Genomic DNA, 14,106 nt, shown 5'->3' on the forward strand with positions numbered 1-14,106 from the left:
CCATGTGACGAACAACTTCTGTGAGAAACTGGGTTTATTTATTGTATAAAATATGTAAATTTATATTGTAACGAATTTTTTGTTATAAATAAACTCTATTATTATTATTATTATTATAATTATTAATAATAATATTTATATAATAAAAGCTCTTGACACATTTTTAAATCACGAACAAAATTTACTTACCTACAGTAATATGCATTTAATTGCTTACTAACGCTTGGTGACAATGGTCTTTTTACAGTTCGCAAAACGTTGATCATCGATCTACATTGTCTTACGGGTATACAGTTACCAGTACCACCAGTAGGAGTCCGACAACCATCGTCATCAACAACCCAGTCTGAAAAAAATAAATAAAATAATTAAAAATCTACATTTAGACAGTATGCAGGTAAACTAGAACTTTTTCAACATCTAAATACCTGTGACATTATATTATATATATATATATATATATATATATATATATATATATATATATATATATATATATATATATATATATATATATATATATATATATATATATATATATATATATATATATATAAGTAAGAAAAGGGCAATAATGTATGAACACTCTGAGGTTTCCAGAGCAACAACTACCTAAGGTAAATAATGCCAAACATTTAGAACATTTCAAACAACAAGAAAAATGTTAATGCAAGTTAATAGTAAAATAAAGAATGGAATACTGATTAAATGAATTAATTATTATTGAAAGTTACAAAATCAGTAACTGTATTTAAATTTAGATTATGTTGTAAATACAACAAGTTATATTAACATTGGTTGATGTTTATTTTCATAAATATTGGTTTGAATCTTATGTGACAGACTTAACACTAAATACTACAAAAAATATTCGTCTTAAAGTGCCATATAAGCTGGTTGTTTTATAAAAGCAGTACCTAGTACTGGCGACACTATGTCGAACCCTTAGATAAAATCGTGCGTAAATTGTGACAAGCCAAAAAAGTAATCGCAGTAGCAGTTGCTCTTAAGTCAAATGAACGCAGTTATTATTGTAATTCAAATGAACAATTTTGTAAAACAAACTCTTTAATTTCGTAATTGTTTTGGTGTAAAATATTCTCTTAATAATAGATATGCTATATTAATCAATTACTCTTTGTTCTCTTCTCTATCTCTTAAGTACAACTTATTAAAACCAAACACATACTGAATCAACGCCTTGAGGCCTGCTAAGTTATATCGAAGGAATATATTTTAACAGTTCCATGGTCCTAAAATATTTGGTACTGTACTCTCAGAGAAAAGAAATTCAATAAACTTTCCCCAAACAATTATTAGAGATTACGGCAAAGTTTCCATCAATACATGTTACGGTAAAGTTAGATCGAATAAATAGTTTGTAAGTTATTCAATTTGTTTATATCGGAGAGCGATAATTTAAACAACTGTACTTACCCAAACAGTAACTTTAGAAGTATTTAGCTGATTGCAATCCATTTTTAAGGCTTCAGTTTTAAATAAATTTTAACATTTTAATAAAATTTATATTAAAAAAATAATTTTAAAAAGGGCTGATTTTTTAGTTTAAAAACATTTATAATAAACTTGGTATTTGTTTCTGAACTTATACCAGCCCTTACAGACATTTTTCCAAATGAAAATGATCATAATTTGCCAAATAAAACCATATGGTTTCGCCAAGACGGTGTACCTCCACACTTTGCACTTCCTGCTCGGGATTTTTTAAACAGATGATTTCCTATAAGATCGATTGGTAGACAATGAACAATGGAGAGTACTCCAAGATCACACATTCTAAATCACATATTTTTTTCTATCGTATTACTTAAAATCAAAAGTTTACGTCGATCACCCACAATATTTAAAAAATATGATTAGATTTGAAATTCATGACATAACTCCTGAATTTATATACAATGTTCAAGAATATTATCGTTGTCGGTTCAATTACTGTCAAGAGACAGGTGAGTGGCAAATTGAACATTTAATTTAAGCGAAAAATAATTTTTATTTGACAAATAAATAAAAATTAAATAAAGTTAGCAAAGTAACTCTTTATCGAACGAGTTTGATATTACGCGCGAAGCGAGCGAGGCGAATACCAGAGGAGGTCGATAAAGAGTGTTTGTTGACGTGGTGAATAAAAATTTTTATCGCCAACCATAAAAACCTTTTAACATTTAAAGAAATTTTAATTTTAGACAAATAACGTTGTTTTTGTACAATATTTTTAATAATTATAATAATATTTAAGTTCATTCAAATAAATAATCGATTACTGCCATCGGCCACTGACATTCAATTTCAGTCAATTTGATTATTATTTGCGGCAGATAAAGTTCTTCTTCTTTCAGTATAATAAAGTGTTACTTTAAGTACAATAATGAATCACTGAGGGTTGGCGATAAACATTTTTTCTGTTTTATATAAACAGTAATAAGACAAGGAATATGACAAGGATGTACATCATCCCCTCTACTTATTAATATATGCTCAGAAGAGATGTTTAAAGAGATCAATGAAGGAATATCAATTACCGGAACACCAAGTAGTGAATCATCTCAGATATGCAGCCGAGAAGAGCTGCAAATTTTGGTTGATCGCACTACGCAGTACTGCAAGAGGTATGGAATATCACACAACACAAAAAAAAAACAAAAATCATGATTGTCAGTAAGAACAAGATTGAAGATAAAACAATCTACGTTAAAGGAAAAGCTTTAGAGAAAGCACCCAGATACAGTTCTTGGGATGTGAGCCAAACGAACAATGGGACCACAGCCTTAAAATAAAAAGAACACATTGAGATAGCCAAAGGTACTTTCAATAAGATAAAAGCAGTATTATACAATGGAAAACTGGAAATAGAAATTAGAACTAGAGTTTTGAGATGGTACGTATTCTCTACCCTTTTATATGGAGTTGAAGTCTGGGCAGTTAAGGACTCAACTCTGAAGGAAAAAAAATGAGCTACTTAGGTCATATACTAAGTAATGAAAAATATGAGATGATGTGATTGGTTATATAAGGGAAAGTGAAAGGAAAAAGTGCACCGGGGAAACGACGCACGTCCTGGTTGAAAAATTTAAAGCAGTGGAAAAACAACAATATAACGCTTCAGAACTGCTGCAGACAGAGTAAAATGGGAAGTGATGATCGCCAATATTCTTAAAGGATAATGCACATAAAGAAGAAGAAGAACAGTGGTAAAATATATTTTGTATTCAATAAAATACATAAATACTTCTAGTTGTGTAAACAAATTTAATTGAAAATTAAATATTTAAAAGGTAAAAGAAATAATAAATTTACTTACTCACAATCAATTTAATTTAACTATCCAGACGACCGGTTTCGCTTTCTACAATATGCAAAGCATCTTCAGGTCTCGATACAAACTTAAATAAATGATGCCGGTACTCTATTAATTGATGGTTGAAAGAAGTGAAAGAAGATGGTCTGCTATTGTAATTGTTTGACAGTAAACGGGGAAGTTAGATAGGTGTAATGTAATTGTTTGTTTGATGAAAGTAATGTTCTATACCATTAAGTTATTTAAAAGTAATTTATATTTATTCTAGAGATATATTTATGAAATGTGTGTTATTTATTGAGATTTTTATTTTTGAAGGTGACAGTTGTGAGACAATGAATGAGAATAGATGTACAAATTGTGTGGGTGTGCAATTCTATCAACTTGTAATTATCAAATTTCTTTGATAAAGTTCTTTTGTAATATGTGGCAAATGGTTGTAAAGTCCACTATTTAAAGTTAAAAAATTAAAATTGAGGACACTTTAAGACACACAGAAAACACACAGAAAACACTTAAAAAAGGGGGGGATGAAACAGACAATAAATTTAAAAAGGGGGAGGATTTAAAAGCACTACATCTCTTACCCAAGTAAGCTAATAATGGTTTGAGATATTTATGCTGTAAGAGTGCCTATGAGTAAAAAATGAAAGCCAAAGAAGATCTGGTGAAAGCTGCTTGGAAAAGATTTGAATATGAAGGGGATTAATATTGATGTGAACCAAGATAGACACTGATGGAGACGTTTAATTAGGGAAACTGTATCAAATTTACTTTCATATTGTTTTTGCATTTTAAATAATACTAACAATAAATTAGTACTGCTATATTTATAGTAAGGAGGTAAAATATAACGTGTGGGGTACGGTCCAGCAAAGAATAATATCGCCACAGTTCTCCTGTTTGTTGTAAAAGACGACTGAATGGAGCAGCACTTCTACTGCCCTAAAACCTTAATCCTATTACCCAACACCTGACCGAACATGGGCGGTAGAACCATAATCTAACACACAATATAACACCATTGGCCTGGAGGAAATGCCTCGTTCCTATAACCGGAGGGTTCAGAAGCTATAACCAGCAGCCTTGGCAATGTACTTGTGTGCAATAGGCCGATAACCTGTTCACCTTAAACTATGCAATGATGGAATTGGGATTGGGAATTTGGAATGTCCAAACCATGCCGAAGGCAGGCAAAATGCAAAATATTATCCAGGAACTAAAGAAAAACGAAGTAATCACAGCCACTGTCCGAGAAAACAGATTTAAACGGCATGTATGCATAAATGAAAAAAACTACAGTTTATACTATTGTGGAGCAGAAAGAGAAAAATACTCTGGAGTTTTACGGTAAGCTATAAGCGCCTAAGGCCAACATTGGGTTTTACTCCAGTTCCAACGCTTCAACAGAAGCAGCAGATGAACTAGTAATCGATCAATTCTACAACCAACTACAAGTAGAATCTAAAAACGTGCAAAGGAAAAATGCAGTTATATTCCTGGGTGGTATAAACGCCAATATATGCAGAATCCGTTGGTAAGCGTAGTTTACATGATATTACTAGCAACAATGCAAACAATGACAAATGAACTCAGAGTAGTTAGTACGTATTTCTCCCACAAAAATATTCATAAAGGAACCTTAATGATACCTGTTACTAATAAATTTAATCAAATTAATCATATATCTAAGCAATGGACGACCTCCGTTACAGATGTTAGATCTTATATAGGCGCAAATTGCTATTCGGATCATTTTTTAGTCATATCGAAGCTAAAACAAAGAGTATCAATGGTAAGAAAAGAGAAGGATGCCAAACAAAAAAAAAATGGAACAGATATATGTAAAAATTACCAATAAAGCAAGGGAAACATTGAACAAAATCCCAAGCAAAAGAAACGGGGAATGGTTTGTCCAAGAATGTCTACAAAGAAATTCCCAATTAAATAGAAGGGTTTATGAAGAACTAAGAAGCGATACAAGGAGAGTATATATATAGAAAGAAGGAGAGAGAAGTGCTAAATAGATAGAGATTAGGAGATTTTACAAGGAAACCAAGCGATACACTCAAAGACACATGACAAGAGCAACAGTGTACAAGAACAAAACGGGGCAACTATCAGCGGGAAAGAGGAACTAATAAAAAGGTGAAAGGAGCATTTTCAAGAGCTCTTAAACCCAAACAAAGAACAAGGCCAATAAGGAGAAATAATTCATCACACAGCAGAACAACTAGTTGAGGAACCAACATTGAAAGAAACTATATACGTTATCAAACATCTGACAAATACCAAAGCGCCTGGCACAGATGTAATAACTGTAAAACTGATAAAGAATGGTAGACATGTGCTATGAAATATATAATTTGCCGCATATGGACACTAGAAATCATCCCAGATGATTGGAAAGTTGTAATCATATTTCCTATGTATAAAGGGGGAGACTGCAAAAATTATAGGTAAATAACAGTGTTAAATTAATTACTATTTAAATAGGAATAGGCCACAATTAAAGGTTAAATTAGGTTTATTGACGTTTCAATTTCCACTTTGGAAATCGTTTTCCAAAAAAAAAACGATTTCCGAAGTGGAAATTGAAACGTCAATAAACGCAATTAAACCTTTAATTGTGGCATTTAAAACCATTGTGGCAACCATTTAAATAGTAATTACTTTAAAATGCCACAAGAAAATAGCTTCAGAACAATAACAGTGTTAAATGTCACTTACAAGGTATTATCAGGAATCATATACAGCCGCCTTGAATCATTTTCGGAAGAAATAATTGGTGAGTATCAATGTGGTTTCAGACCAAAGAGGTCAACTATAGACCAAATACATATGTAAAGAGATATACATAAAAAATGTGCTGACTATAACATACCAATTTACAGCTTATGTAATGATTTCAAACAGGCGTTTCATGGAGTAGATAGACAAAAAATGTTAAAACAACTGTCCGTGTTAGGAATACCGAAAAACTTGAATAAACTTATACAAATGATTTTGGAGGATTCAAAAGTCATGATCAAAACGACAGAGGCATTCATATTGAAAATGGAGTTAGGCAAGATGATGCCTTACCAAAAATATTTTTAATCTAACTTTGGAGGTTATTATTAAAAAACTAGATATAAACGGGTGAATTAATACAAGATCTACTCAAATATGCGCACATGCTGATTCTGTTTGTCATAATAAGCCGCGATAGAAGGGTGTTAAAGATTATGAAAAAGCTATAGATTTGAAACAGGAAGCCGCTGCATTTGGTCTAAAGATAAATAAACGGAAAACCAAATATATGGAGTGCACAAGGTCAAACCGACATGAGAATCTAAAGGAAAATAACCATACCTACGAATATGCCTCCACATTTTTTTAGCGGTAATAATTGCTTTGCATGATTGAATACAAAGACTTAATAAAAAGTAAGTTATTAAGTCTAAGCTTATCCACAAAAGAGTAATTAGACCAGTGGTCATATGTGGATGTGAAACGTGAACCGTTTCAACCACTGATGAAAATCAATTGAGAATATTCGAGCGCAGATATTATGAAATATATTTAGACCAACCTATTGTAGGGATGGTTTGTGGAGAATAAAAATATACTATGAGCTGAATTAATTAACGCACAGCGCAGATATCGTTATGTTTGTAAAGTCACAAAGACATAACAGGCCTGGCTACTTAGAATGCCAGATTATCGTGCTGTAAAAGTAATTCAGAGATCCAAACTCCAAGGAAATAGTACAAGAGGAAGGTCTCGTTAAAGGTGGATAGACCATGTAGAGGAAGATCTTAAAACTATAAACATCAGTCTGTGGCGAAGGAAAGTATCCGACAGCACAGAATGGAAGAACGTTGTGAAGCAGGCCAAGACCCACAAAGGGTTGTAGCGCCATTAGAAGAAGAAGATGGTAAAATTTAAGCATATAATTATTTTACTTTATATTTAACTGTACTTTATTGTTTATTTAATTGTTTAATATTTTAATAATTTCATTTCAGAGATCAGAAACAATGAATTAAAAAATTGGATACAAACCAATTAAATATAATTAATATAAATATAAATATAATTAAGGAAATATTTTAGAAATAACAACGTAATCAGTCAAACATGATCATAGTAATAATTACAGTATTTGCTCTTGTCTGACGTATACAGTTTGTGACATAAGAAAGTCTTGGGGCTATAAACTGTAACATAAAATATTTAATAAAAGAGAAATCACAGGCAACGCTTTTTTAAAACTCGTATTAATAATTGTTCGGTATTCCCAACAAATATAAATATATAATAATTATATAATTGGTGAAATTCGGCCAATGTCCACTTTAGATCAACTAAGTATCCGTTTTCAATGAACAGATATTAATTTATATTTTCACTTTCAGATTTAAGCAGTTATTAAAATTTATTCTATTCAATACTATTCATGACAAGCTATCTCGTCATCTGTTTTGTATAGTTCTGCGCTAAGTAGATGAGGAAAATACTGTAACAAATGGGGGGGGGGATCCACTGTAAATAATTGGAGAACCGATTATAATATTCGCGGGATCCCTACTGTCATCATTCTAATAAATGCAGCTGTCATCATTGTAAAAGACGCCTGTCTAAAAATCCTTGGATGCGTCTACAATTCTTAGGGGATACTTATCCCTGCGAGCGGGGCAAGGCTTACTGGTCTGAGTAGTCAGTCTGAGCTGACTGGTTTCGCCCTCGCGGCTTACGGAGGGTAGGGAGATTTTGGAAAAAGGGGATTAAGGACTTCTAGGTCTCAGGTCCTGTAAAGAGTCGAGTCTATGGGCTTGCTTTAGAAGTCGGAGAACTGCATAAGCGAAAAATGTGTACTCTTCTAGTCTCTATCTGTAACGGTCGGGAAGAACAATAAAACCAAATTTCGAGTTTACAATGTATTAAATAGACTGTATACTACAACTAAGATAACAAGATATCAGTTATAACCAATAATGATTCGATCAGGCTCGAAGGGAGACGAAAGACAAAGCAAGAAATTAAAGGGTGGACAATTCGTATTATTATATATTCCTTGGGTTAGTATATAGATCTTAGTTACCTTCACGTATTAAGGCCCTAGCTAATGAATACGCCTTCAGTCCTTTTTTTTTCTCTTAAACAACCGTGGCGACCTGATATCTGAGACTCGTGTAATACACTTAAACTGGGTCGAGTTTTCATTCTTTGTTTAATGTGAAATGTATACATTAACTATCTCGAATTATTTGTTCTTTATTCAATTTGGAATATATAATAATTATTTAAATAATTATTACTCTTTTCTAGGCTAAATACTCCTTATTTTTTTTCTTCTTTATTTCCTTGCTATGTTTACATTACAATAAGTATGGAATAGTTATTTATGTACCAAGAGTATTAAATATATGTTTATGCTCAGAGGACGACGATGTTACAAACCCGAGGGCCTCTGGCCCGAAGGTTTGTAAGTCGTCCGAGGGCATATACATCTATTAATACCCGCGGTGCCTACAAACTTTTATGTCATGCTAGTTCGTTATTACATAACAATACATGGAGAATAAATTAAAAAGGCTAAAAAATATAAATATCTGGGTACAATAAATAACGAAAATAATGAGTACACAGAAGAGATTAAGGTAAGAATACTACAGGCAAGAATATCTTCAACAAACTGAAAAAAGTACTCTGCAGCAGGGACATTTCAATTTCTTTAAAGATAAGACTTCTGGGATGCTACGTGTACTCCGTATTATTTTATGATTTGGAGGTTTGGACATTAAAGAAAGATGTTTCGGACAAATAAGAAGCCTTCGAGTTATGGGCCTACAGAAGGATATTAAGAATAAGTTGGGTGGATAGAGTCACGAATGTCAAGGTGTTGAGAAGAATGGAAAAAGATGAAGAGGTTTTAAATACAATTAAAGTCAGGAAACTGCAATATCTGGGACATTTCATGAGGGGCGAGCGTTATAACTTGTTGCAATTAATAATGCAAAGAAGAATACAGGGTAGAAGGAGTCGCGGAAGAAGACGCATCTCCTGGTTAAACAATTTGAGGGCTTGGTTTAACTGCACTTCTGCTGACCTCTTTAGAGCAGCGGTATCGAAAGTGCGTATTGTCATGATGGTTGCCAACCTTTTTAGAGCAGATAGCACGTGAAGAAGAAGAAGTTCGTTATTGCATCTACAAATAAATATGTACTAAAAAATCCGAAAGTTCGATTTCATTTTGACAATATAAATTTACTGTGGTTTGTTTTTTAACCAGGAGGAGTAATTCAAATTTACAGCGCCGTAATGCTTGTTTGTAATTGGTCCAACCGCAGGCAAGTTTACTCCACTAAATTATGACACTTTGACACTACTGACATTTATGAAATTTTAAAATTCAAAATTTATATCGACGATTTTTTGTATTTTCTGCGTTATTCCTTTAATTTAGATTTTTCGTTTGCATGTATATAAAAAAACAGTTCTTTTCAGAACTATTTAGCGGCGTATTAGTGTTATTAAGATAACAATATGGATTCAATGCCAAGTACTAGTGGTAATTATCCTTCTCCACCTAAAAAGCGCAGAATAGATTTCGGTCATTTATCATCAAATGAAAAACAATGCATTAAACATGTACAAACAAATAAAAATTGATCATCCTGGAATAAAAATAACAGTCATGGTAGCAAAAATAAATCAGGCAACAGGCTAGTTTTGCAGAATAGTTATTGTTAAAATCAAGACTTTTAAAGTAATGTGCTAATTTTAGGTGTTGCGGATTCAACTATTTATAGAACAATTAAGGAATATAAGCAAACTGCAACAGTAAGATGTCCTAAAAATATTGGGGATCGACCTTCTATCCTTGCAACATATAATGAGAGAGTTAAAACATCTGTACGACAGATAGTACACAGCTTCTTTTTCAAGAATAAAATACCCATTTTAAATAAAATTTTAAGTGAAAATGAAAATAAAAACAACAGCCCCGATCTTCCAAAATATGTGTCGTTAATTATTATATAAATTCTTGAAGCAAATCAATTTTAAGTAAGTAAATATGGGTTAGCCACAATTATATAGTAAAATTATCTAAAACATTTTAGAAGTTTCATTTTTATAATCGGGTATATTATTGTTACTACTAAATACTTTTTGTAATTAAAATTTATGAGCTATATGAGAAATGATTGTAATAGCACCCTTCTTGTTTGATCAAAATATTTTTCCTATTTATAGAAATAAGTACAACAGTCTTTGTGTAACATGTTTTTGAAAACATACCAGTGTACAAATATTTTCATTTTAAGTATCATGTCGTAACATTTCACTGTTCTCATTTAAAGATATTATAATTGGTATGTTTGATGATGAGCAATACTAAGTAATGATCTGATAAAGTAAGTTATTAAAAAAAAATTTAAGTTTATAATTGTATACTCTACTGGAATGTTGTCAAGTATTTTGGTTCAAAAGATATAAGAACTTGGAAAGGGAAGAAAAGGAAAAAATGATTCTTTTTTACTTTACATATAAGCAGATTCATTGCAGCAAATATTGCATAGCATAACTATAGATTGTTTATCTTACTGTTTAGAGACTGATTGATTTATTGTTTATAAGATGAATGTCTTACCATAGTTATTTTTTAGGTGAAATTATTCAAAGACTGGTTTATACATTGGACTGCTGACCAAAAACAAAAGTTTTATCGTCAAATATCTGAAATAGATTCAGTTTTTGCCGAAAAACTAAATGAAGAAATTCAGAAATTCAAAATGGTGTAGTTGTTCATGAACCTCACCAAGACATAAATGGAGAGGATATTTTGGAATACTAATAAAATTATAAAATTTTTATTTTTACATACATCCCGAATATATAATATGCACTGAATATTATTTTTCTCTAATATCTCAATCGATTTGTTACTCTTTAAGTTGTTTGTAATAACTTGGACTTGATGATATGCGAATAGTATTTAATGTGATATTTTTCTAGATGTTTTATAAATTTAATGTATGTTATTGATATCTTATTATCATAAGAAAAACGGTAACTATCTTTTAACCTTGGTGGATACTTGTTGGGAAGCAATTTCAATTTGTTTTCATCATAATCAAGAACTTTAGTAAATTACTGTTGTGCTTTAGTTACTCGCATCATTGTCATAGCGTGTAAACTTTGCTTTTGGTATTCGTACTTTTATGCTGCATTGATACAGTTGGTTTTGTTCTTCATGGTTGTAGATAATCACAAGAAAACTGCAAAATTATGCTGGAATGTAACATAATGGATTGACTTTGTTGATTATCTCACAGAAATCCAGTATTTTTTTAGTAAATTTTATTTATTGATAACAAATGGGATAAACTCACTGTCAAAATTAAACAAGAATCCAGCATTAAAGAAATTGCAAGTACACACTTATGTATACAAAGTATCATTTTGCATTTTAGTGCTTCAAATAGAATCTGCAGATATTAATACATAAGTTAAACAAATCTATTTAATGAGGTAACTGATTAGCACGCATGAGAAGTAGGACCACACCTATATTTCAACCATAATTTATTCTGTGTTGGGGAACATGAAAAAGTGAATTATAAAGCAGTGAACCGGAAGAAATATGTAAAACAAATTGGCTGAAGCAATTTAGGAGACTGGATTATTATGCTTAAAAATAATGATCAAAGTCAAAGTTAACTCTTCTGGTAAGAAAAAATCTGGACTCAAGAAATTGATCACACCAAAATAAGAATATAGTCTACGCAGTTTAAAAGAACAGTACCTATTTCAGAAATCTCTGAACTCTCTCTAAATGTTTGATACATGCTTGAGTAAATGGAAAACAAAATAGAGATGAATTTTGAAACTTGAGGGCAGATAAAAGTGTAAGTTTTTAGAGATGCAATCCTACAAAAATCTCTTATGTCTCTTGATGAAACCAAGCCGTTTCATAGCTCTGTTGTATATAAGATCTATTTGCAAATTAAAACACTGTAATTGCAAATGTAAAATTATTGACTCTCACGATCAAAATATTCTCTAAATTATAATTAAATACCATAGACTCAAGAGATCTCTAAAACTGGATCACCCGATATTTCTTCTACAATGTGATGAATAATCTCTAAAAATTCTTCATTTTCGTCATAACTATCCAACATTTTTTTTATTATAATTGTAATATATATTGAAAGTGAATTTAAATTGAAAACAATTATTATTCAAACATAAAAAAACAAAGTTAGGTTAGAATCGACGTGTGAGGTTGTCCAATACTGAATACTGATTGACCGCAAGGCCGAGATAATTAACCAAAAAAGAAGATGTATTTGGTGACTTTTCTAGTAACTGTCTTGGGTGTGAGTCTGTCTTTTTAGTTTACTCCTCCTGGTTAAAAAACAAACCATAGTAGACATTCTATCGTCCGTGTTATGTTGTAACCTCGGAAACCTTTTTTTGATGGTGCTAGAAAGGTCACCAATGGAGACACTGCGGACGGCAGCCAGATGGTTGGTGGAGAGCGAGTCGTGGGTTCGAAACTAGCTTTTGGAACCAGGAATGGGTCCAACGGACGAAATAAGTGAATATACGATAAGAGATATTGGAAAAGATACAGAAATGAACAAAAAGATAGATGGGTAAAATTACCAAAGATACGATAAGATAGGGAACAGGGCGCCACTTAATTTTTTGGGGTTTAAGGAGAAAATTAAGAAACCTTAGAAAAGAAAAGAGATAAGGAAAGATATTTAGGTTCAGAGGTCAAACCCAAGAAAATATATCACAGTTAATTATTGAATAAATTTGGTCAACACTCTACATAAACAAAAAATAAATATATAAGGTATTACACTTACTTACCTACGAAACTTAATAAGCCTGATCTTTCTACTGGTCAAAGGTATAGTTATATTTAAAGGTAAAAAGCAAATATATCAGGGAACTTTGTTAGGAGTCGACAAATAAAATACATACATAAAACAATAGCAATATATTAAACAACAACAAAATTATGACGCTGCTGAATGCAACACAAGTAATAAAAATACACCAACAACTATGAAATGGTGGTAGGTATACATATAAAAAAATAGCAGAAATATAATTTGAAAATACCTTTACAAAGATATAAGTATAACACAATCATGCACAAAATAAAGTTTTGGCGGATCTCGAGATATTTCAGCAAAAAATTGAATAAAAAATTATAATAAACACCAAAGATAACAAAAATTAATAAAATCTAAATTTACAAAAATCCAAAAAAGTTACTGAAGTGAAAACATAAAAATTTAACCAAACCGCACTTGGTTAAGTCGATTATTTGGTTCGTAACAAAAAAAAAACTATAGAATGTTCTTTAATTGACTGCAAAATTCAGTAGCTACTCTCAACTACATTTGATGACATGTATGATCGTTGGATACGTCCAGATAATGGAAGATGATATGATGCTATACCATGTTACTTGCCCAGATAGGTGGAGATATTAAAATTATGTCACTTACAGTAATTCCTGGCGACGGCTGCTTTAATTCACTGAAGTTAATACTGTACTTGTATTAAACACTGAATTTATGACTATATTTAATCTAATATAGTATAAGATGAAGAAACACACTTATAAAGAAAATGCACAGAGACGGTAAGGTAGCAGATACGATAATGTGAACTAAGCGTCTTAACTCGACGGATGCCCACCGATAAGTCGTTTTCTCTACGAGTGCCCACCGAGAAGTAACTTGGTTTCTCTAAAATTTTACCAAGCTACCCAAGAA

General features: G+C 31.5%; 1 protein-coding gene across 2 annotated transcripts in view; it reads right to left on the reverse strand.

Moving 5' to 3' along the window:
• LOC140443430 (phenoloxidase-activating factor 3-like) overlaps nt 1-14,106 on the reverse strand; it is a 198,574-nt gene that overhangs the window by 65,835 nt on the left and 118,633 nt on the right. For both annotated transcript variants that reach the window (XM_072534683.1, XM_072534684.1), the window contains one exon: nt 190-346. In XM_072534683.1, coding sequence (XP_072390784.1) covers nt 190-346 — 157 coding nt within the window. The remainder of the gene's footprint in view (nt 1-189; nt 347-14,106) is intronic.

Source organism: Diabrotica undecimpunctata, chromosome 6 (genome assembly GCF_040954645.1).
Source record: "Diabrotica undecimpunctata isolate CICGRU chromosome 6, icDiaUnde3, whole genome shotgun sequence".
Lineage (NCBI taxonomy): Eukaryota > Metazoa > Arthropoda > Insecta > Coleoptera > Chrysomelidae > Diabrotica > Diabrotica undecimpunctata.